This window comes from Rissa tridactyla, chromosome 4 (genome assembly GCF_028500815.1).
Source record: "Rissa tridactyla isolate bRisTri1 chromosome 4, bRisTri1.patW.cur.20221130, whole genome shotgun sequence".
NCBI lineage: Eukaryota > Metazoa > Chordata > Aves > Charadriiformes > Laridae > Rissa > Rissa tridactyla.
In genome coordinates this window covers 14,315,466-14,340,997 of record NC_071469.1, presented here as the reverse complement: position 1 = coordinate 14,340,997, position 25,532 = coordinate 14,315,466, and the positions used below count along the sequence as shown (strand labels likewise).

Here is a 25,532-nt window from a genome sequence, read left to right as displayed (position 1 = left end):
GGCAAATGTTCTAAAACAATGGAGAAACCATTTCTTATCCAGAAATGAGCAACTTGACTTAGGTGAAACACCGTAAGAAAGAAGTGAATTATAGCATCCCATGTGTCACAGGTGTCTCCGGTGGGACAGACTGCTAGGATTTTATCCTTCTCGGAGAGGAACGTGGTTGTTCTAACGTCATTGCTACCTAAGGGTGGCTGGTTACACAGTGGTGCCATTGATGCAGAGCTACTGGGACGACTGCGTAGGTGTATCCCGAGAGGACAGTTCACGGATGTCTACCTAAAATGCAAAGGAGATGCACAGAGCTGTTCAGTGGCTCTGCTGTAGGGGCCAGGGGGTTTCCAGTATTGTGCCAAATCTTAAATGAGTAGATAAACAGCAATCTGTACGTACTCTTCTTGTGGCCAACTGCACGATGGTGAGGATGTGGTGTGTGAGCATGGGTTATATATAGTATACACAGCTGGTAAGGTGCGTTACAAGTGGCGATGTTTTCCTCCCAATAAGGCAGCTGTAGCTCAATTGATGAGCTCTGCTGTGGAGCCCGTGTCCATGCCGTTAAACCAGAAACCTGGTGTGGATGTGCCCGAATGGTGGGGTTCAACTGGATGCAGTCGGGACAAGGTACTGCAGCCAGTCCTTGTGGGCAACTCCAAATTGAAACTGAACAAGAACAAATACAATTACATTAATAAAACGTCATCTGCAAGAACAGTTAACTGTATTTGGCGCTGACAGTGATGTGTCTGGAGAAGATTAGCGAGCTAGTGCTGTAATTTCAGTTATGACTTTTTTTTCTTTTTTTTGTTCTTCTTTTCCTTCCCATGATATCTGTTAACTTGACTTCGGTACATTTAGAGAAATGGAGTGGTGTCTTGTTGGTATCTTTGAAATTGTGTGATGGGAAAGATGCTTCAGTGAGAGCTATTAATTTTGACATGAATAAGGAGATGCACCCTATTTTCGGCAATATCTTCTTAATGCAAGAACAATGCCCGTCCTTTTTTGCTTGCTGGGAGCCAATACATAGCTTTAAAGCATTTCTATATTCTTACTGGCTTACAGATCTGAATAACATACACAGGCGGTACTCCTTCAGTTACTGTGGTATTCATCTGGATGCATACGTGCCCCATGTGCTGGATTCTGAACAGTTGGGGCAGTATCCCCATCCACATCCCCACTGCCTGCTGCGTTGAGCAAAGGGAGAGAAATTTGATCAGAGTTAAGATTCGTTATGCCAGTCTGCTTTGGTTTTGGGGGAAGATAACTTTGCTATGGCTGCACACAAGCTAAAAATTCATCCTCTGAAATCTAAACTTGCTGTCTTCAGATAGTATTGATACCCCAGTATTCAATACCAGGTCACCCAGTCTCTAGAAAGATGAATCAGAATGTGCTTTGCTCTGCAGTTCGTGTGATAAATAAAGACTGGCAGTAGCTGGTGGAGCCTTGTGCTTAGGCAGTGGGTGACACAGGTGTTTCATGGCTTATTCTGCTTTCAGGAGTTGTCTTTTTCAAGGGTGTGTGTGCCTAAAGTCATTAAAACCAAGAGGGAAATCCTGGGAACAAGGATGATCCACTAAATTTTATTCAGCTTACAAACTAAATGCCATTTGTGGTGCATGGAGCTGTTGCTAGAAGTTGTTACAAAACTACTAGAGAATTCTAGAAACAGCTGGGAAAGTCCTGGCACTTCCTAGGAGTTACTGGCTCTGGGAGCAAGGGAGGAAGTCTGGAAACTTCTGAGAATTCCAGAAAACTTCTAAACCCTACCAAAAGTTCAGAGAAACCGAGCAGTTAGTAGAGACCTTAAAAGCTGCTACAAACTAAAAGTTTCTAGGGATTCCTGCTGGGAAATTCTAGGAGTTACCGGAAGTCTCTAGAAAATGCTAGAAATTCTGTGGGAATCCAGTAAATTCAGTGGATCTGCTAATAATTTCTGCAATTTATGAATGTTTAGTAGGTATAGGGAAGACGTTACCTGCCGTCTTTTTGGATAAAGTGGCAAACGGTTGTACATGGGTAAAACCTGCTCATCTGCCCGAAGCTGTCAAGTGTACAGTTTTAGCATCTCACTCGATGAGTGTCCTCTACGTGCTTGTCTCACACACAAACTTGTTTTATTTTCCGCAGTCCTATTTTGTTACGGATTATGATCCAACGATTGAAGACTCCTACACCAAGCAGTGTGTGATAGATGAGAGAGCTGCGCGCTTGGACAGTAAGTAGCCCAGCTAAAGCATGGTACTGACAGCCTGCAGCTGCTGGTGCCCGCGTTTACAGCCGTATGCATAAAACGTAACGCAGGTAAACATGTGCAGCATGTGTTTTTTTATGTAAGTGTGCGGCTGATAAAAGCTAGCTACTTTTGTTTTATTAATGAGGTACCGGGATTTGAAATGCTTGTGTCTTACGTATGTGTAAGTGTCTCTCTTTAAAGTAAATTGGACATCTTTTTGAAGAATTATTCCTGAAGCCTTAGTGCCTACAAAACTAGGCGAATTTATGTAACTCCTGGCAGTTACCTGGGTGACATGGTGGAATGAAAAACACATTGCTTGGCTGTTGCGTGCCGCTTCTCCCAAGTGCCATATAAATGCTTTGTTTTAAAAGTTTCAGTTGTCCCTTGTCAGTGATTTCTTTAAAGACAAACCAGCAACCCTCCCAACCTCCATCCCCAAGTCTCTCTAGGCGTTTTCCAGCTGTTTCAGTTGGTTGCGAATTGGCAAAAGTCCACCAAACTTTGTTGTTCAGTTTGGTAGCTCTTGAATTGTTCAGTCAGTCCAAGAACTTGTTGGGAATCTTAGCAAAAATCCAGTAGTATCTCTGAAAAGTGATGTCTGCTTAGTTACGATATACAGGAAAGGCCCTCACAATGTTCTGTTAGGAAGGATTTTTTTTTTTTCTCGGTCTGTACTCGTGAGATCGTGAACTGCAGTAATCAATGTTTTGCTTTTGTTCAGTTCTGGATACAGCAGGACAAGAAGAATTTGGAGCCATGCGTGAACAGTACATGAGGACAGGGGAGGGTTTTCTGCTTGTTTTCTCAGTCACTGATAGAGGAAGGTAAGCCTGATGTCAAGTTATTAAAGCAAACAAGTTGTAATTAATCTTAAATCACTGCTTATCCGTTATTGAAATAATCTCAAACAGAAATGTTAAGTATGTGTTCACTCATAGATTCTGTGGTGTAACGGTCTTTCAGCACTGATGAAAACCTCTTTTACACCTATCACTTATTGAAAGTATCTGTCTCTTGCAATAGGAGACTTGAAAGCGTACACAGAAAAAATGACATCTCCATTCAAGCGCTTTGTTACAGTCCGGAATACTAGTTTCCTAGAAGTGACAGAAGTTTAAACTAAGGGCAACATGCTGTGATGTCTGATCAGTTCTTAGAAATATCCCCTTGCCAGATGAGTGGCAGGCTCTCGATTTCGGAATGGGTGTATCCAGTTCAGGGTCCATCTCTGCGCTCTTTTGCAGGCAGGGCTCACTCTGCTTTACTCCCACGAATTGACTGGAACCTGCGTAACTGATTGATCGCAGAGTTGAGATGAAACATATCTTTTTAGAAGCTCACGGAGCTTGGTCAGGTAGCTCCTGATCGTTGGAAGAGTAGGAAACTGCCATATATAGAGAGAGACAATCACTTAATATTGGGGCTGTGATCTTCCTTCATTGAGCTTATCAAATATGTAGTAATAAAGGAGAAGTGCTCAGGGATCTGTCCTTCCACTTGTTTCGAGTTGCGACAGAAGAGAAATAAAATGACCCAAAAAAATTTGTGCATGATTTTCCCCCCCCACACACACTTTACAGATTCAATCTAGGCTTTAATAAGTTACTTCTGATATTATTAATTGGCTCTATAATAAGAATTGAGATAAATACTCAATGGCACGTGAGTGTGTTTCCATTGGATCTGTATCTTGCATTTAAGAATGCTGCTAAATGTATAAATTCATCTGGGTGTGCTCTTACACTTTTACACTTCTGTCAGAGATCTGGGTCTGTGGATTTAAGACTTACTGAGCACTTGTGTTAACATTAATATTTTTGTTACAGAGGACTGTAGTGTTTTGTGTGGGTTTTTTTTTTTGAAGTTGTCAGGTGAACTCCTTGGTTTGTCTGAAAATCTTAAGTTTTTGTTTGCTCTTTTGGCTAAGGTTCTGCCTTGATTTTAAGCAGGTCTTGACACATTAAACCTGCGTATCGCTTTCCTCTCTGAAATACTTCCAAGACTTCTGAAGAGCAGAGTTTTCATTTTTGTTCTGGTAACCATTTGATTCAAGACTTACCTTGCCTGTCGGTGAAATGTCTGCTAGTGGTGTCTGTCCTGCTTGTGTAGTCAAAAGTAATTCTGAAGCAAGAAGAAATCTAGATGACTTAGTTGATAACTTTATACTCTCTTCCTCCAGTTGCTACAGACTTCTGAATAGAGTATGAAAACAGCATATCCGATGCTTAGTGGCTTACCTTCCTTCTAATCCACCTTCTCATGTTTGCTTTATGTAGATGAGGTAGATTGTCATTGTCATGTCTGACTGTGTAATTTTTTTAAAATGCCATTTTCTTACTGATGATCATCTTGCTTTTAAACTTTAGTTTGCAAATCTAAGGGCAGATGGCTTCAGACTATATGCCTGGAATTAAATACACTGCTTGGGAAGTCTGAGCTCCAAAGGATATGTGATTGTCTGCAAGCGTCTGTGCGGAAGCTCCTATTGTAGTGATGGAGCTTTAATAGTGTTTAGTTGAAAGCAGTGATTTTTAATTTTCTTTTTTTCTGCAAAAATCCTTGTTTAGGCCAGAAATAGATTGTTTAATGTACTGCCCTTAGAGAAGCTTTCTGCTTTGCTCACCTTCCCTTAAGCACTGCTAGAATATTCCTTACTGCTTGAACAGCATCAGTAGCTGATATAACTTGGTTGGTAACTGGTTGGTAACTGGAAAGCTTTCTGATCGTTTAGGCCTGCCTTTTTTTTCAGTTCTGTTTTATTTCTTCAAGAAATAAAATTTTCCATCTTTTGATAGCTTCCCCCAAAATTCCTAGAAGTAGCTGGGGAGCTTGTCAGCCGAAATACTGATCGCCAGGGTCTCTAGACTGTAGTTTGAATATTCTAGCCAGAGTTGAACTCCAAAGTCAACGTTTGTAGAATGGACTGTGGTCGCTTGGTTCTCTGCAACGCATTGGCATCCGGATCCCTCTAGATCAAGACACAGTAAGCGCTTTGCTCACCCGGCAGCCCCACCTAAGTCCACTGCGTAGCACACTGCTAACTCGAGGATTTTTTTAGTTTGAGTGTTGAATGATTTTCTAACTGGTCGTGCTGTGACAGTGGACTCTCTGGTGGAGTGCCTGCAGCTGTCTGCTTGTGTGGCGTGGCAGGGCAAGTCCAAATAGGTGACTCATCATTTCTGAACTTCTGCAGAACCTGAGAATCCATGAATTAATACACTGATACTCTACGTTTTTTTTCTTCTACAGTTTTGAAGAAATCTATAAGTTTCAGCGACAAATTCTTAGAGTGAAAGATCGCGATGAGTTTCCTATGATTCTAGTTGGTAATAAAGCAGATCTGGACCACCAAAGACAGGTAACTCATTTCCTATTAGTTACTGCTCACTTTCTTCTAGAAACTTTACAGTTTTACTCCCAGAAATGGAGTGGGAACAAGAAACAAATGAAAAAAGTCATATACTAACTAATTCCAATGCAGGAAACACAACTACACTCAGATTCTGTACTTGAAGAATCTTAGAAGCATGATGGCATTCCACATACAGCACATCTTCTGTCTGACTCAGTGGGGTTATGTTGAGACCAAGTCTGTTCACATACAGGGTTGAGAGCTTTCTGTCATGACTTGATTACTCAGGCATGAACGTGTCTAATTCCTCCGTTCTGTTACTCACCCTAGCGCGCGGTGCCAAGCAGAGTGCATTCCAGCACTAGCTCTAACGATCCCAAGACTTCGGTGCTGTTGCTTTTACCATTCACTGCTGTTACATATAAATGAGTAGCCATTTGCCGTTTTCCACTTGGCCACTCATCTTCTGCATAACTGACTTCAAGCTTTAAAAGTTGGAAGTACAGCAACACAATTGCTATTGTATTTATGTATTTTAAAGTTTTGCAGCTAGTGTAGATTTTAACCTCACCTCTGGTTGTAAGAGAGCTTAGAAGTTTTAGTTTTGAATGGTTTAAAGAAGGAGCTTTAAATTTGTTTTCCCTGGTTAGTCTTGATTTTCATGAATCAACTGGTTTGAGCTGAAATGAGAATCATCTTACTACATCAGCAGGAGAGGACAGGCATCAACCGTGTATTCTTCTTCAGCAACTTATTTCAGAAGTTCAGTATTTTCTCCTGAGACAGTAAGATAACTCTTAAAACTTGGTAGCGAAAACAATTGATTTTTATTTTTTTTAATCTGGGAGTAAACTAAATATTCCCAAGGCTGCTGTAATAATCTTAAGAGTTTCACAAAAACCCACAGCTTTAAACAATGAGATGTTCTCAGATTTGCGTACCAGGACATAGCTTCGTTTCTGTTCACAAGTGCTTACATGGGTTTTGTTCTTTGCTAAATAAAATCTTTTCTCTGTCAAAAACCAGTGGCTGGAACAAGAAAAAATTAGGCTCAAAACAAATAACATTGAAGAGTTTAGTTGGTTAGTGTGGTGTTGTTGAATGAGTTTCTTGAATACTACATAAAACCTTCAATACAAGAAAGTTCCTGTTGAGTATGCTTCCTTGATTGTCACAGCCTGTTCACCCCCAAATCGGAGTAGAAAGGTCATGACAAAATTTAAACCTATGCTGAAAGGTAATGTTTTAAAAGAAGTTTTCACAGAAGTGGCTGACAAACTCATCAAAAGTAACTTCATGTACTCGCACATGTACAGAACTATCGGCCTGTCCCAGAGACAGAACTGAAACTCTTTCACTCCAGTTACCATCATGCCTCCATCGAAATTCCCTGGAACATTAGGTACTTTATCTCACGTACAAATGTTGGCATGAAAACCACGTAGGTGAAACTGAACTGTTCTGCAGACTGTAATTGTCGAAGGACAAACATCCAGATGCTTTGGGAGGGAAATACCATCATTGCTATCAGCCCCAGTTCTCAGAGGATACCTGCAAATGTAGCTGGTAATCCTGTAGATCCATTTCTAGAAACACTTATGAACTTTGTTCTCTCTCCTCCACCCTCCTAGTGTTATTACACCGCATCTGGCTCTCCCTTAAAGGAAGAGGTGCCTGTCAGCTGTTCTCCTGCGGTCCCTCCCTACCTGATTCCTAGCTGCTTTTTCAGATGGTAATGGGCTGGTACACATTCGAGCTCAAAGCAGCTATTTTCAAATTGCTTAGCTTTGCAGTTTTGCTGCTTATAGCTGAACACAAATAAAAGCGTATGTCCCCCAAAAGCTCCTTTTGCTTTTTATGGCTATGTTAATTGCCCTAATTGATTAGATGCTGACAAGCATAACTTTCGGTGCTATCACTCACACAATTTACGTGCAAATTGGTGGATTTGTGACCTCCACCATAAGTTGGGGCTTAGACAGCTGGAGCTGAAGTAGCGCTTCTAGGTTTGCTGCAACAGCTAGTTATGTGTTCTTAACTCTTCCTTGCCCCTTCCCCATCACGTGGTGTGTTTCAGTTGGCCTTAAGTCAGCCTGAAGGAATGGTTTGGGGATGCTGAGCTGACATAATCGGTCCCCAGAAGGGAGAGGCTCCCCTCCCTCTTGACTTCACGTTCCCGCTCTTTCCTTTGCCGGCCCTGGCTCTCACTTGAACCACTTTGAGTTGAATCATCTCTCTAGACAGGGAGAAAAACAGGGGGGCTGGAATGGCTTTCTGGGACCTGTGTGAGTTAAATCAGCTCGCAGAAAGCTTGAGTGCCAGCGCTCAAAGCATGGGAAGGGGTGGGACTGTGGCTCGGAGCAGAGCAGGGAGGAGTTGAGGAGGGGGGGGCAAGAAAGTGAGACCTCGCCTTTTGGCAGCATTGAGCAGTTAGCTGTTATCAGCTGGATGTTAAATGCAGCCAGAGCCTCTGCTCCGTCAGCGGGGTTGTTTCTGCTCCATCGTGTCGGCTCTCGACGTGAGCATCCCCTCAGTGAGTTGGACCAGCTTGCTGATGTGGCTGAGAACTAGTCCTGCCACTGTGTCTCCCCAAGCACGGAAAAACTTCAGCCTGACAAGCCAGGCCATCCTGCCCTGGCTGCGCTTTGCCGTGAAGGCAGCCTGGTGTGGAGGTCTGGGAGCAGAGGCGAGTACTCCCTCACCTCGGTTCGGAGTGCTGGGGCGAGTGGGAACTGCGGGCTGTCCCCAGGCTGTAACGTGTGGGCAAAACCATGGGAAGTGCTAGTCCTCTGCATTTTCAGCCTGCTGGTGTGTCAAACCTCACTTGAGTTACTCTGTAAACCTGGTCAGCCAGGCTGAAGGGTCACACTCGGTACTTTTACTTATCTGGCAGTTCTACAAGAAGCATTTTGTTCTCTTAACGTGTCTGGTCACTAATGTACGTTTTTCAGCTTCAGAATTTAAGTAGCACTTTTAGAAATTCAGGAAGCTGGGTATGAGTTCTTAGAGTAAAATTACTTGTACTAGGCATCTGCCTTCTTTGTCTGAAAGACTGGAGGCAAACCGGTGGAGTAATAGAGAACACATGCTACCGCTGAGAGCGTAAAACTAAGTTAAAGTAACTTAGTGTGTGTTTCAGTTGTCAAATGATACTCAATAGAATTAACACTGGAACCCAAAAGAGTTAAATGTGTATGAAAGCTTCGGATGTCCCAAGGCTCTGACCACACCTTTATGCAAGGAACTGTATTTTGTAGTTGAACACAGTACAGAATACTATTGTTATGATACCATAAATTTGGAAGCAAATGATGCATAGCTAATAATCCTGGTGTGGTGGCAACTGTTTCTTGTTGTACAGCAGAAGTGCACAGGCAGTAGTGTGATCTTGATGAAGTGTTAGGGGCATACCAAAGGTGTAGTCTAAAATGGTGGTGGATGTAATGTAATGTATAGGCCAACTCACAGGTGTTTTTGGAAGAAGAGTGGTGAAATAGGAAGTTTGAAATAGCAATTTGTATAGCTAAATGGAGTTAAGCAGGCTGCTTGTAATTTTCTTCTCCTTTGTGGTATGGGAGGTGAAGTCCTCAATTAAGTTGACAAAGAAAAATGAGTTATTAGAGGATGAGCAAGCATTAATCTTTAGAATGTCCTTGTATGAGAAGGAATAAAATTAGCAGTGTTTCCAGATTCCCCAATCAGTCACAGGTTGGTGGCTGAAACCAAAACTGAAGCACCATCATTGTTCTTTCCTTAAAGTAAATGCCGTGTAACAGTCTTTCTCTTCAATGGATTAATTTTGTACAACTCAAACGACGCTGGACTTTTTTACAGTAGGGCAATTCAGTAGAACACCAGATGTTTTAGTAATAACCACTGCTGATGGAAGAGTAGACTTGTCAGTGCAGGATATGTTTGATATTTTGTAGATAACTGCTAGCTTAAACCGGGTCAAGTCTGATCATTGCCCAGATGGCAGAGTTTCAAGGAAAATCCAAATTGCAACAGGAACCTGAATGCCATTAAGACTTTGGTTTTTTGCCTTCTTAGCTATTGGGAGCTCTGTATGAAAGTGTGACAATAACTTCTCAAGGTAGTAGACTTTATACGTATACAGTGATGCCTCTGTTCTCGCAGGTGGATTGTACTTTCAGGTCTTCCCATGGCTTGCCTGATTTTGAGCTTTATAGGTACAGCATCAGATGCCTTATTGCTAGTTATCTCAATACAGCAAGTTAGTCTGCTTGAACATGTCAGTGCTTCATAACCACAGTTTATGTGTACCAAAGTCACCTTTTATCTGGGAAGATGGACAAAATAGAGTGAGTGGACAGGTGAACTACCCCTACAGGAAAGCATTATGGTAGCCCACTGTAAGCGTGAGCTAGCAGCATTTGTGGGTGGCTGGTGAGGCAGAAAATCAGGATCATGGTTGCAGTCTTCAGGAGCGATGGAGCTCTCTGCAGGAACGAGCAGTGTTTTTGCCCAGGGAGCACTGTAGGGGGGCCACAAGGAAGTAGAAATGGATGCCTCTCAAACTTGAGGAAGCACTTAACCATTACACAAGTACAACGTGGTTCTCAGTCGGTGTAAGTATCCAGGCAAAATACATATGCAGCGTTAGGTTACGCAGCCTTACAGAGTTTCTTTAGGTGGAGGAAAGGATAGAAACTTCAGAAATGAATATATTTCTGACAGTTCTCAGATATAATAGTGAAGAAGGAGGACTGTGTGAGGGTTGTTCACAGGAGTCTCCTGCAGATACTCAGATGGAAACTAACAGTAAGACAACTGTTACTTACGGAGCTGGAGAATAAGCTTTTCCATGTTTGACTTGCTCACTTACATCTTCTAGAATGGTGTTTCATTTGGGAAACTTTTACCAAATACTGAACAGTGTGAATGAATGACATCCAAAACCAAACAGTACAATATCCCAAAACAAAGAAGAAACACTGTAAGTGATTCTCAGTCATATTCAGTCTTAAGCTTACCAAAACTAAGATATTTTCACTGTAGAATCAACACACATGCACACGTGGATACACACAGAATTACTGACAGAAAATCTGTGCTTCTCTTTACTTTTGTCAAATAGAATACAGTGTTCTTTGGAGAAAAAGGATGAAGTTTTTATTTTGCCGGTGACCTTTAATAAGCTCTCCCATCACACTGAAAAGTCTGTTGTGACACAGGTTTGTCACACTTAAGGAGGAAGAAAGGGAGAACATAAAGATGTGAATGCATGTTTTTGTTTTCAAGTATTTCTATGTTTGTACTTACCACATTTCCCTCAGCTATGAAAATGGAACTGGTATGCTCTGGCCTCTAATTTAGAGCTTGGGCACTGCAAATGCTTCCGTAGTGTGCCCAAAATCAAGTGTTTTTTTTTAAACTGACATTGTTGAGGTCACTAAAATTGACCACAAGCTACTTGACATATACTTGTAAGACTGACAAAAAGATTGATTTGGAATTAAGCAGTTACAGGTCTTCTAGCAAATGCAATAAGGGCTTTAATGTTACATCTTTATTTTTTTAAAATGCAGAATACTATGGAATACTATGGAAGCGTAGCGTAACTTTATTACAGTGTTAGTTTGACTTGTACTTCTAATGTACTTTAGATACAATAATGAAGAAAATAGTAACCACGTATGTTTGAAGTCTGGATTCAGTTTCTCCTCAGGTTTATACATTCCTTCCTAGTTACTTATTTTTATTAGACTTTAGCCTGTCACTTTCTGGGGCTACAGACGACTGTGCTGGGATGAAGAAAAGGGGGTTGGTTTTGCAAAAGCTGCCATGTCCATACTTTAACCTGCTTTTGTGTGGTGAATGAGGCAGAGATGCATAAAAGGGTCTGGAGATCCTAATGCAAACTTTGGGGGGTTCTGCAGTGTCACTGACATGATAGAAAACAGCTTTGAATATTTCTCAAAATGTAGCCTTCATAAGCTTTGGCATAGGGATATTTCAACGTTTGGGGATGGAAGGTAGAAGTGGGTTTGTTCTAGCTAGTGGAGCAAAACGCTTTAATATCATTCAGTTTTCAGGTGCCAGTAGAGGACTGAAGGATCCCAGTCATTCTCACTTTATGCCCTGCAGTTAAAAATGCAGTTCTAGCAGTTCATCTTGGGGTTGGGTTGTTTTTTGGGGTTTTTTTTGGCTTCAGCAGATGGTGATAGTACAGAAATAAATGCAGAGTTTCCATGAGTGTTTGAGATCAGCAGATGCATCCTGAGTTACTGTAGCTAATGGCACATGGTGCTGGGGGCTCCTTGTAAGACCTTCATGATATTTTGGTGGGATCAGCCCTCAATTCTGCAGTAAATGTATGAATAAAATGCCAGTGAGGGTGCTAAGGACAGGGGAGTCAACCATGTTGAGATGCCATGCGTGATGGCTCCCAAACTCTGCGTGTAGCTGTTAAGAAAGTATTTTGCAAGCTAAAAGTAGTTCTGTATCTTGCAAATGCTCCCAATGATGCTTTTGTGTTCCCATCTATTTCCATTTCTGTGTAGCTTCTTAATCTAAGTGAATAATCTGAGTGCTTTTTCAAAGCTGAATTAAAAAGAAATCCTCTTTTTTTTTTTTTTTTTTTTGTTCTCATCATATCGGTCCTCTGTGTGCTGGTTTAACATTTTTCTGTGAAAGCAGTGTAATCTTTGACACTTCTTCCACTAGCCGTTGTCTTGGCAAGATCTGTTGCCCTTCCTTTTATCCCTGAAAGCTGCCCTTTCCTCCCTGGCCCTGTGGGTGACCTTCCCGCTGGAGCCTCGCGTGCCTTGCATTGCTCAAGGTGGCCTTCTGCTGTCCGACCTCACTGCTTTCTACTTCAGCCAAAAATATGTGGCGATCTCCGTTGGGTTTGCCCTGTGACCAACTTATTCCTCCTTCCTGCGATGGTCCTCTAGCTTCCTGCCTTCTGCTTCATCACTTTAAATTTAATACCAACTCCTTACGATGCTGATTATTTCCTCTTCATTTCCCTTTCCCCTGTTGTCCCAGGGAGTCAAGAAGTAGACAAGGGCTTCCTTCATATCTGTGGATAGCCTCAAGTCTTCACGGATTTTTAGATCTCTTGTAATTCAAGCTGTCTTTAAAGCTAGGTGTATTAACGTTTTGCTGTGTCACAGATAGAATTTTTTTTTTTAAATTAGTTTTTATAAGGATTCAGAAACTAAACACCAGTTCTTGTTTTAAAAGTAGTAAAAGCATCTGAATACTTTTTTCTCTAGATTTAGCTGGGACAGGGAGAAGGTGAATTTAGCAATAGTATTCACAGTTCTGTTAGTAATTCAGCAGATGTTGACTGAAATTCCCGCTTTGAGGAGGAATGGGGGACTCTTGTCTGCTTGTGAAGGAAAAATCAGTCTTGTTATGCAGAAATGATGTGCAGGTGAGGCAGCTGCAGTGAGGATTATTCCTTCACGGAGTTCGTCTGTTGCAGAAACTTTTTAAGTCATCTTCGCTTGCATTTGAAAGGATGTATTGCATGGATTTGTTTGCCAGTTGTATTATATAGACAGTGTGGAAACTCTTCTGTGGCCAAATAAGCATTATTGTTTGAGGGAAATAAACCCTTAATGTGTATTTGCAGTGTCTGCTGATACCAACACGTTGGCAGGAGCCTTCAGCTTAATGATTGATGTCTGTTACAGGTGACGCAAGAGGAAGGTCAGCAGCTAGCACGGCAACTTAAAGTAACATACATGGAAGCCTCCGCAAAAATCAGATTGAATGTAGACCAAGCTTTTCATGAACTTGTCAGAGTTATAAGGTATGATAACTTAAGACCAAATAATTAATGCCCCTACATTAATGGATAGCTCCAGCAAACGTATATCACTGAGAAGACTCTGCCTGCTGTTACCTGTGAACTTCAACCAACGCTCTCCGTTATAAAATATTGCTGTGTATTAGGAAAAATGTTTACATGAATGTAACATGCATTTGAAAGATAATTTCTTCGCCTTAGTCTCTCAGATTTTATTGATCAGCCAGTAAGTAAGCCTGATAAACTAAATCTGAGATTGACCTTCTGTAAAAAGTAATGTTTCTTAAAAACCTATAAAAAGCAACCCCCAAAAAACTATCACTCAATCAGTAGTTTGATTGTCAAAAGTAAGTCCATCCTCTATAAAAGTGTAAAAACAGTAACTTTAAATACAGTATTTATTTTTAGGTAACTGAAAACGATTCTGTGAATTTAATTTGAAATATCTTTTTCCAGGAAATTTCAAGAACAAGAGTGCCCTCCTTCACCAGAACCAACACGGAAAGAAAAAGACAAGAAAGGCTGCCATTGTGTTATTTTCTGAGAATCCCAAGAACCAAGCTATCAACTGCCAGCTTGTTGTTTGTTTGTTTTTTTTTCTTTCCATCGTTTTACATCACTTCTGGTATTGCTCTAGCCTTATATGTGCATGTCCTAAAAGTGGTCACCAGAATAGCCTTAGTCCAAGAAGCTGGCAGAATAGTTCTTGAAGAAGACTCGGTCATCCTGGGGCAGACTTCAAAACAAAACACTAAGGCTGCTTCTTTAATACCACAGCTCCTTCCTTCTCTCCCTTAAGAGCTTGCACCTTGTGGAGTTTTATTCGCAAAGGAGATGAAACAAAACCGTGTAGGACAAGGTGTTGAAGTCATGCATAAGTTGTCTCTTGTGAATTAATTTATTTTTACTTCTGCCGTTTCATTAGCTATGACAAAGACCTATATTGAAGTATAGAGGATACTTTTAAAAAAGGGGTGGATTGGCTTTTTTTTGCCCTCAGTTAAATTAGACGTGAGTATTCAGCTAGCCTTAAGAAACCTACACTGAATTTCATTGTCAGCAAAGATTTTCATCTCTCACTTATGCTGCAGTTTTATTTCAGTGGCCAAAACAGTCTACTGTATTTATTTTACGAATCCAGAATAGCTACAGGATAATTACTACTACTATTAGCATATGGCCAAATACCTGAGCTCATTCTGGATTGAGGCATTTCAGCTTATTAAGGAATTTCACATCATGTGTTCGGAAACAAATTGTGTCTTCCTTTGTATTTCTGGGTAAGGGATTAAGGAAACCTAAAATTGTAGCTGTTTTTGTTTCATGTGATACAAAAATGAATTTGATCTTTCCATTGTCAGAGATGATTAAATGTTTTTGCTATATACTTTTATACATTATTTTCTTATCAAACTAGTTAACAAGTATTTTTATATGTTTGTAAGCAAATATGCTTTCACAGCATAACTTGTGTATATGTAAAGATGAGTATTTAATTCTCACAGTTCACTTTTAACTGACAAAATGTGGGATTTGCCAAACTGTGGTAAACTTCTCCTTACTCTTCCGGTTATACCCAAGAATGGCCAATTATGTGCCTGCCCAACACACCCATAGAGTAAAATCTAGTGTTGTGTTTTAATGAATTTCAGTATCCCTTACTAAAGACTGACCATTATGTGAATTATTAAACTGTAAGACTTTTAACTGATTGTTTAGTTAAACTGTGGATGGTTGTTTAATTTTGAGTTCTGTGGATTGTGTTTAAACAATTCAAGAGTATGTTCCCTGATACTGAAATACTGAGTGGTATTGCACAGTTGTCACCTTACTGAATGTGTCCAACAGTTCTTTGAAACTTGATTATTAAGCAAAACCCTTGTATAACTTCAGGTGCTAGAATTAAAGATGATCTAACCATTATCAGGGGGTAAGCATATCGCCTCTTTCTGACTCTCTTCCAAAACCTGATTTTTTTGCGGATGGGGGAAGAAGGGGGTGATGGAATCCGTTTGGGAGCTAGATAGGCATGTCTGGAAAGATTGGAAGTAAGGAATTTTAATTTAAATCATGATAGATGATAAAAGCTGATGTTTGGTTTGATTTAAAGTACGTAGCCCATGGTGCAGTCAATGATTTTTTTTTTTTTTTTTTTTGGTGTGTGTGTTTTCAGGCTATGCTCACTGTCGGGTGCTCTGCCGTAAATCTGTAAATGTCTGCTGAGAAAAAAGTGCTTAAACAAGTTCCAGTTACCTTTACTGCAGCAAAGCATCAAGCCTAGAAGTAACTCTAGTGCCATGCATAGCAGAGGAATTTAAGGTTTTTTACATAATTTAGATGAGGTTGTGTAATACTCTTTGAGAGAGTGAGTAGCTTCCTATCTTCCCCCCACCCTTGAACACTGTTGTTGGTTAATGAAAAGCTACTTATGAACAATGTGTAGAAAATTCAAAATAGAAGTTACGGTGGAATTACATTTGGGAGATGGATTACATTTTTCAAGTCAAATGTAAGAAATTACAGCCTGTAGCAAACACCACATGTTTTCTTAAATATGTAAAGCTCTCTGGAATTAAGTCACTAAACGCGTGGCATTAGAATGAGTTAAGACAACAGATGACAGCGCGTGTGTGTAGAGACTGAATTTGTGAGGTGCAGATACCTTCGTTTCATCAGGTTTTTCCTTTTTTTTTTTTAACCTTTCACTATTGATAGATTGGTTTAAAATAGTAGACTGTTATATAGGTAGATCTCTTAATATGTAACTGTAATTCAGAGAGGAGAGCACCACACCCTTGCTTTTCCTCCTATGGAAAGCAGAACAGCTTTGAGGTGGTTGATGCTAAGCAACCTGCTCCGATCTGCGAAGCCACGTTGTAAACATGGTAAACTTTTTAAACAAGTTAAGCAGAAGTGGGACCACCAGCTGCTGCTGTGGAACTCTGCTCGCAGTTTATTAGCTAAGGCGGTTTATTCCTCTACATGTGTCTTTCAAGGCTTCTGCTGGAGAGGACGTGCAGGGAAATCTTCATGTGATGTTACGGTCTCTTTTTGAGACTGGTTCGTATAGGGCACTTTAAGCAGCTGTTTTGATCTTACTCTTCAGATTTAAAGTAGGTATTTAGAAAAGTATCAAGTCTGGATTAAAACAAAAATATTAGCTAACACTTCCCTGACATCAGCTTGTGACAGCGTTTCACCCGTGGCGTAGCGGTAGCCATCGCTGACTGCCCTTGCCACGTAATCTCGTTACAAATCTTTAATGAGCTTATTCCAAACAGGAGATTTTTTTCGAAGTCAGTCACTACAAGCCAAGTTCAGGAATCTGCTAAACAGGCAATGCGTTTGTTCACTTGATTTAGGCATAGATTTTGGGAGTTGATTACCCTCCTGTACCAAAACCACGGCAAAGGAACACTCAAACTGAACTTAGAGAAACACTCGGGCTGGAAGTGCGGGGGCACGGTGGTGTTTCCCCTGTTACTCCCCTGCAGGGCAGCGGCCTTTGCCAAAGCCTGAAGGCTCAAAATTGTTAAGATGGGCTCTGGCTCAGAGCGTCCTGAGTGGTAAATGCAGTGCTCACCACTTTGTAAATGTGACATCTCTGCCGTACTTACCTGGTCCTATTGGAAAACTTAGTTAAAATTGGAGATTCGAAGCGGGTTCTGGGTTTTAAGTGGGGTAAGTAGAAGTATGTTCAAGGTCTTAATCCCTGTGTTGTCAGGCCAGAAAACTTGTGAACAGGCTCAATATTCAGATATTCTCATAGAACTCTGACGATGGGAACCCTTGGCTGAAAGGGATCGGGTTTTGTTCTTAAAACTTCGTGGCTGTGTAGGCCACTTTTTCTATTTATTTTTTTTTTTATTTTTTTTTTCTAGGCTGTTGTTCAGGCTATATGAGGAACAGTAGGAAATAGGAAAAATCACCAAGGAGTCATGGTAAAGGGAAGGAGGAAACTAGTCTTGATACTTTCCTTCGTTCTAGCCTGACAGCGTGCAACATGTCGGGTGCAGAAGCGAGGATGGGTAGGACTGTCGTAGTAGCCTTTAGCTGGGAAGATCAAGAGCTTTAAATGAGAAGCAGCAGATGTGGAAAAGGCAATGGATTAATCTAGAAGGAGAGTGTAATACCCAGAAACAACATTGTGAATGCCTGCTGTGCTCGCTTTCTGTAGAGCTTTCTACTGGGATTTTTAAGACTGCAATTATTTTAGAGTTTGAGAGGCTGTTGTGGATTAAATATAGAGGGTAGACGATGTCCCCCACAAAAGCTAAATTGCATTAACGCATGTAATGTAATTAGTGATGTTCCTGAGCCAGCCAGCAAGTAGTATGCAGAACTGAACGCATCGCCTTGCTGCTGGAAAGCAAATGCTAGTCTGTTCAGCTAATGTTTAAACTGGATCTGGTGAACTGTATTAAGATACATGGTATTTGGTACTCGGTAATTTGTAGTGACATTAGCACTTCATAAATTACTACAATTTTTAAAAATGCTTCTGACATGAAAGTATTGTAGAGAGGGAGGAGTTACCATAGCAAAGTGTAGGCACCAAAAATGCAAGTAGAGGCAGCGATAAAACCTCTTAGTTCCGGGGCTCTTAGTCCTAGGCATGAATTGATGCATACTAGAGGAAGTTTTAATTTTGCTTGAACTGGACGCTGAAGAGTGACAATACGGCACACCACAAATACTCCTCTGAATGCATCCCATGGTTCTTAACGACAAATGTAAAAAATGAACTTACTCCAGTGATAGAATAGCCTATATGCTTTAAAAAGTATTTTGTGAAGTAGGTCTTTGAGACCTGTCTGGGGCCATACATCCAATCCACCATGCAAATGTAACGCAAGTTTGTCTTCACTGTAGAAAGCGGTAATGTGAATAGGTAAGGCAAGCACCCTTACAGAAGAAGGATCTGCTGGGAGTAAATGGTGGATTATCTTTTTGTTGTCATTATTTACAAAGCGGTGGAGTTGTGTGTGGAATCCCCCTCTAAGCAAGGGATGGAAGGTAGGGTAAAAAAGCAGTGGTAGGAGCCACGTGGGGTGAGGATGAAGGCGTAAGCGGGGGGGAAAAGGCTAAAGAAAACCGAACCAAATGTGCAGCAGCTCCTCAGTGCTCGCCCCCGTGCTCCTCTGCAGCTGCTCCTGGGGGGTGGAGTGTCCTAAAGGCTTCCCTGTGGCTGGGGCGGGAGAGGGGCTGCCACCGCATTGCTCTGGCCCGACAGTGGGTCTGCGGTAAATTCTGCTGTAAATGTGGAAGGCGGAGGGAACTGTTTTATCGGCGACCGCGAGATGTCACTACTGGTAGGCAGACGTGTGTATTTAAAGGGCTTTTAAATGCTGCTTTTGCCGAGACCCTTGTACAGAGTTAGAGTTCTTGTTTTTACAAGCAGGGTAGGAATGAAGGACGAGAACCATAACAAGCTGTTGCTCTATAATTAAACGGGGCCACGTGTCCGTGCTATTCCAGAGTATTTTGTTCTGTGAACTTTGTAAAATCCGGATGGTCAGCAGCTAGGGAAAAAACAATGATGTATAAATAGTGGTTCTGGAGAAATTCGTGTGAAAAGCAGGAAGGATGCTTGCGATCTAAAACCTTGAAATGCATGTTAATTACAATATAGTACAAGTACAGGAGACAAATAGTATTTGTATATCATTCGTAACATGTACAATTTGCAGTCAAAAAGTTATGTATAAACACTTCATGCTCAGCTAAATAAGACATCTAAATGAGGATTACTGTCAGTATGAGGAAAAAACGTGGTCATTCTCGTCTAGGCCCCAGTCCTGGCCTTTCCCTGAGGAGCGGGGAGGTCTCGAACGCGGCGCCGACCTTTGGAAGTGAAACAAAGTTCTCCTGCTTCTCTCCTTCCTACTGCAACTTTCGGGCAACACCTGCTGTGACTTTTAAGCAGTAGAAGCTCACGTGTCCTCTAATATTTCTTCTGAAAACTGTGAAATGTGCCTGTCCTTCATTGCCTCTTGGAAGAATGCCATATTTCTGAACTGGCTCCTTGTGTCACCGTAAAAAGGCATTCTGTCTGAGCCATTCTGTGTTTTGAGCTTATTTTTATTATTTACAAAATAATCAAGTGCCTTAATGGAATTAAAAACGACCACACTGGCAATATGACCTCGTACTCTTCTGCTTAGTCATCCTTCTCATTCAAAAGGTTAAGTTTCCATCATTCTGAGGGCCACCTTTTCAAGGTTTTAGAAGGTATCACGTGCTTGCTGTAACTTTTTGTTCCTCCCTAATCCCACTTTAAAAATATCCATTTGTCCAGTTGTATTTCTGGGAAATGGGAAGAATACCTCGTGAATTCTGAATGTGGTGGCCCTTCTTTTTTTTTTGTCTTGTGGATTCCTGATGTGCAAGTTGCACACTGATGCTGCTCAGCTCTCTCTTCTGGTTGCCTTTATGAACTGGGCATCTTATCGTCTTAATTTTTTTTTTTTTTGTAATTAAAAGGCAATGAGACCTCTCCTGTTTATCTTTCTCTTGAACAACCAGCTCGAGATCATTCAAATCCTCATTAAAATAGCCAGCCTCATGATGCTATCAACATCTGCCAGAGTCTAATACCACGTTTTGTAAGGTGTCTGGGAAGGCATGTCACTGCCAAGTCTGAAGGTCTGGGCTGCTTCATTGTTGCCAGAAGCTGCTGTGTCATGACTTCTTCCCAGCAGTGTTATTTCTGATGTCTTTTCATAGAATTGCTGAGGTTGGAAGGGACCTTTAAGATCATCAAGTCCAACCTTTAACCTACCCTGACAAAAACCACTTCTAAACCATGTCCCTAAGTGCCCCATCTACCCTTTTTTTAAACACCTCCAGGGATGGTGAATCCACCACCTCCCTGGGCAGCCTATTCCAATGTTTAATAACCCTTTCAGTGAAAAAATGTTTCCTAATATCCAATCTAAACCTCCTCTGACATAACTTGAACCCTTTTGGAGGGCTCTGGATGTGCAAATAGAGACCATACACCTGTTTTCCCACTTGAAGCATCAGAGCAATCCCTTAGCAACTGCTGTTTGAATTCTTCGTATTACTAGGACTGAATCTGACTTACTTCTACAGACTGTTTACTAATTAATATGCTGCAGGTGATTCCTCTCTGGTTTTGCCTTTCAAGAGTTATGCATGACCTGCTGAACCAGGAGAACTTGGGGCTGCTGCTGAATGGGATGAGTGATGTAGCGACAGCAGACACGGCGAGGGCCAAGGTACCTGGTGCCTTTGTTGCCTCAGTCTTGACCAACACGGTGTCCCAGGCCTGTGTGGTCAGTGGAGAGGCAGGGCGAGGAGAAGAGCCAGCAGCAGTGGATGAGGATTGAGGCAGGGTTTACTTCAGAGAGCTCAACCCATACAAATTCCCAGGATGTGGCGTGCTCCATCCAAGGTGGTAAGAGACCCAGCTGACGTCCCTGCAAGGCTGCCTGGGTGCCTTGATAACCATCTTTAGTGGAGATGAAGGAATTCTTGGTGACTGCACCCGTCTTCAAGCAAGGCCTCGAGAGCAATGCAGGGAACTGCAGGGAGTTGGCCTCGCTTTGTCCCTGGAAAGCTGCACAGCGTCTCCTTAGGAACACTTTTCTGGGCGCATAAAAAAGAAGTGGTTGGAAACGATCCACACTAATGTGCCAATTTACCAGGGTCAGTCACACCTGACCAGCCTGATTGCCTTCTGTGGTAACGTGATGGAATTTGCGGATGAGGGGGGAGCGGTGCATGTGTTTTACCTCAACTCAGCAAGGCTTTCGCTGCTCTCTCCCACAGTGTTTTTGTATGAAAAGACTTTACAGTGTGGGTAGAAGGACAACTTCTTATGGGTAAGAAACCGGCGGGTTGGCCTCAGAGGGTAGTGGGCCGGCCTCCAGGTAGGGTACAGTGGTGAGGAGAGCGCTACGGGGGGTGAGCCTGGCGCCTGTCTGGTTAAACATTTGGCCAGTAACCTCAGGGAGACAACTGAGCACACTGTCATCATGTTTGGAGGTGACACCAAGTTGGGGGGACCAGTCAATATATGCCAGGACAGGGCTGCCATCCCGAGGGATCCTGACAGGCTGGTGGAATGGCTCAACAGGAGCCTTATGGAATTTAACGAGGACAAACACAAAGCCCTCCACCCTGCAATGACACAGGGCTGGGTATCATCTGGCCAAACAGGCCCTGGGCTGGTGATGGACAGGGAGCTGGACGTGAGCCAGCAGCGTGGCCTGGCAGCAGAGGCAGCCGACAGCAGCCTGGGCTGTACGACAGGAGCACGGCCGTCGGATCAAGGGGAGGGATTAACATCCTTCCTTTTCTCTGCGCTGGTGAGACCCCATATAGATAAACCGCATCCAGCTTTGGGCCCCCTGGTACAAGAAGGATGTTGATGAACTGGAGCAAGCCCAAAGGAGGGTAACTAAGGAGGTCTGGGAGCTGGGCTGGAGCACTTGTCCTGTGAGGAGAAATGGAGGGAGCTGGGTTTGTTCAGCCTGGAAAAGGGACAGCTTGCAGGGGGGAGAGGGAAATGGCAGCATTCCTGTACCTGCAAGGAAGTCAGTAAGAAGACATAGCCAGGGCCTTCTACAGTGGTGCACGGTGAGAGACAAAAGTTGAAATGAGCAGTTAAGACTAAATATAAAAAAAGAACTTTTTCACTGTGAAGACAGGCTGCCCAGAGAGGCCGCGCAGGCTCCATCCTTGGAGATTTTCAATGCCTTACTAGATAAAGCCCTGAGCAACCTCGACTGACCTCATAGCTGACCCCAGTTTGAGCAGAAGGTTGAATCACAGACCTCCAGACGTACCTTTCGATTTTAATTGTCCTACGATTTTTACAGAAGACCATCATTTGAAAAAGGTAGGTACTATGGAGCAAGAATTCAGTTTGAAAGGGGGAAAAAAAAGGCTCTCCTACCTAATGTGATGGCAGTAAGGGTGGTAATGTTTAACATGCACTCAAATCTATCATGTCTGTGAGGGAAATTGCTGGTGACTCTCATTTTGATACTTCTGGGAAAACCGGTAAGAATATAATTGTAACTGGTGTCCTAGAGAGGTGTCTTTGGAATGAAGGATGCTGGCTGTAGTGAAAAACGCAGCTGCCCTGAGCCCAAACTGCAATAACCCGAGATGTGTGTCAGGGTCAAGGAGACAAACAGTGGTGGTTTGCAGCCCGGGTTCGGATTTTTTTTAGATGAACGATGAAACAGACCTTATATCTTGTGTGTGGAAGGACAAGGTACTTTGGTCTTTAATGAATAGGATATCAATACATTATGAGGCTTGCAGTTTAGTTTCCAACTGATCACCTGCCAAAAGCTTCTGCTACTTAATACGCAGAGACGGGTCCTCTGAAACCAGCGCCCTGCGCAAGAGCAAATCTCTGCTATAGTTTTATGGCCTGGTGAAGGATTTTGCAATTCGAAGCTCTTCTCAGCCAGAGCAGGACCAAGTGGCTTTTTTCCATATCTGACTGTATTATTCATGTCAGAATGACATTAAAAAGCCAGAAGGTGCAATTGGGGTGTATGTGTTTTCCAGCAAGAAATCTGTCATTGTTTTGTATAAACCCCCTTGAGCCGTGGTAGGGCTCACAGCTGTGTGGGGCTGCTCTGGTGTTTTTTTTCAGCTCCCGAAGATGGCATTTGTTTGAGGTGTGGTGGCCACCTCATTTTTGGCTTATGTCACCGCACTGAGGTGACAAAGCTCCTGCTTCCCCAGCAGGGGGGGCAGCCTCAGGTACGTGGGCATGTGTGACTCCCTTGGACTTCAGTGTAAAATCTCAATATTTTGATATTTTTTATGTAATTCACATTCTCTTGGTTGTTTGGTTGCCTTCCTAAAGGCAACCTTTAAGCATCATTCGCTTATTTTTTTTTAAGCTTTAAAAATCAATTTTTAAAAGGGTAAATCGGCTAATTTGATATTTTGATTTTTATTTTTTTTTTCCAGATTCAGACTTTAAAAACCCGAGCCCTGCTTTAATGCTCCAGGTGCTGAATTTCTTCTTTAGCAAGATTATGGTTGCTTAAAATGTCCTGTATTAGAAGCCGGTCAGTGACAGTCCCCACTACTACAGTGCTGCCTGGCTGTCGAATTTCTCTGCTGTCTGTAGTAGTTACGGAAACCTGCAGGAGCGTCGGCAGTTGTGTCTGAGGACACAACCAAAGGAAGCATTAACAGTTTGCTTCTGAATGCTGAAGCTGGCAGGAACTGTGGAGGAATAGCAAGGGGAACGACACGCGTAGCGCAGGGTGGGGATTTAAAACACCGTTTGGCTGTAAGACCCAGTTCTGCACCAGGGCTGATGCCATTGCTCCTGCGGGAGCCCAGGGTTTGAAGGATGCTCTGAACTGTCGGTGTCTCGCAGGGTGGAGGCAGGCGATGCTGAGAGATGGCATCCTCTTCCTGCTAGAAACCATCCTTCGGTCTCAACCCCGCTATTGCTATGGGACACCCTCTCTGCTCGGTTTCTTCCCCTTCTGGAGCTCAGTCCCGGCAGCAAGGACATTCTCTGGTTTGATTCTTCTGGAAGAGGGCGTGCACGAGGCAAGCGCTGGCTGTGAGCTTGCTGGGGGAGCTCTGGGGGCTGGGGAAGAGCAGGGGACAGCGGGGACACGGCGCTTGGCAGGGGTCAGCTGAGCGCAGCACCTCTCTTTGCCTGTGCCGCGTTATAAATACCTTCAGCTGCTGCGTGCACGTGTATCAGGGCTACGTGCTTCAACCTAGCTGCAATGAAGTCATTAATCTTTTCTGATGCTTAGACTTTTACTTTTCCTTGCAGTTGATGTGGATTACTGTAGGCACAGTAACAGTTTTGTCTAGGCTTCTTAGAAACATATATATTTTAAGAAGTTCCCATGCTTTTGTTGAACCTGAATTTCTGTTGGTAAAGCTAGGAACTTTTCACAGATACAAAGATGCCAGTCCAGAAGGATGAACGCAATATAAAAATCCCCCAGTAGATGGGGGCTGGAATTGAGATAATTTTTTTTTCTTTTTTCTCGGCCCCCCCCCCCCCCCGCCCCGCTGTCTTTTAATGAAGAATAAAAAGAACGTCAACACCTCTTTCAGTCCTCTAAAACTCAGGAGTGATTTCTTCACAACCCATCTCTGGAGTTGAAGCACCTGATACGGCTGCAGGACCTGAGTGGTGTTTTGGGGTCTTGCATTACTCGCCTGGCTTCGTTCCATGCTGCTGCCTGCTGCAGTGACACATCTCTCTTCTCTGTCTCTCCTGGGCCCTCACTTATGCCATTTTTTGCCATCTCCTCCCTGCTTTTTTCTAGTTTTTATACCTCTGTTTTTAGCTGGTCCGTGTGAACGATTAAGATCTACGTGAGCAGAGCACTGCCTTCTCAAATCACGTGCCCAGCTACAACCAGCACCATGAGGGCCTCTTAACTAACAGAAACAAAACTTTTTGAAAGACAAAGCTTGTTTTGGTGAGCCACCAGTCCCCCAAAGAAGGGGGATGTTGTTTAATCAGCATCCAGAGCAGTTTTGTACCTTCTTTAACCCAAGGAAACTTCGGAATGGTCAAAACAATTTTCAGATTTCATTTCTTTACTCGTATTAAAGGAGCAACGCTTTGCTGAAGGCCGCTATAACCATCTATCAGCACAATCTCAAGTCTGAAGCACAAGAATTTCTGTACATGTGGGAAACTGGCAAATATCACAGCGATGAGTAGGGCATGAAAAGAGCTAACGAGCTGCGAAGAGATTGCCTTAGCAGTTCGGGCTGTGCGAACGGATGGCACCAGCATGTAGTCCTTTCAGTAATATGCTCCATGAGGAAGGCAGAGTCTGCTAAAAAATACAGACCAGAACCCGTGCTAATGTGGACTTTCTCTGGTTTAGTAATGATAGTATTTTCTACAGAGTGAATAGAGCGTGCAGATAGAGTATACAGTAAATATGGTATTTTCTAATACCTCAAAAGGAAGAAAGAAGTCAAGCTCTTGGGAGCGCAGTGCCAGTTCCTTGTGCTTGTAAAGAGGACTTTGAAACAAGCAAGGGTTGCACGGCCACCAGGGAGGATGACAGGTCTCTAAACACTTCCAGGCAAGAGATTATCAGAGGCACGGTATCATCCTGTGCACGCGTAGGACTTGGGGGTGTTGCAATGCGTGGGGTGCGGGA

The 25,532-nt window shown here is 42.7% G+C and overlaps 1 protein-coding gene across 1 annotated transcript in view; it reads left to right on the top strand.

Moving 5' to 3' along the window:
- Positions 1 to 19,519, top strand: part of RRAS2 (RAS related 2) — a 49,052-nt gene extending 29,533 nt beyond the window's left edge. The window contains exons 2-6 of the mRNA XM_054199800.1: positions 2,140 to 2,227; positions 2,970 to 3,072; positions 5,498 to 5,606; positions 13,265 to 13,383; positions 13,837 to 19,519. Of these exons, the coding sequence (XP_054055775.1) occupies positions 2,140 to 2,227; positions 2,970 to 3,072; positions 5,498 to 5,606; positions 13,265 to 13,383; positions 13,837 to 13,924 (507 nt within the window). The 3' untranslated portion in view covers positions 13,925 to 19,519. The remainder of the gene's footprint in view (positions 1 to 2,139; positions 2,228 to 2,969; positions 3,073 to 5,497; positions 5,607 to 13,264; positions 13,384 to 13,836) is intronic.
- The last annotated feature ends 6,013 nt before the right edge of the window (positions 19,520 to 25,532 follow it).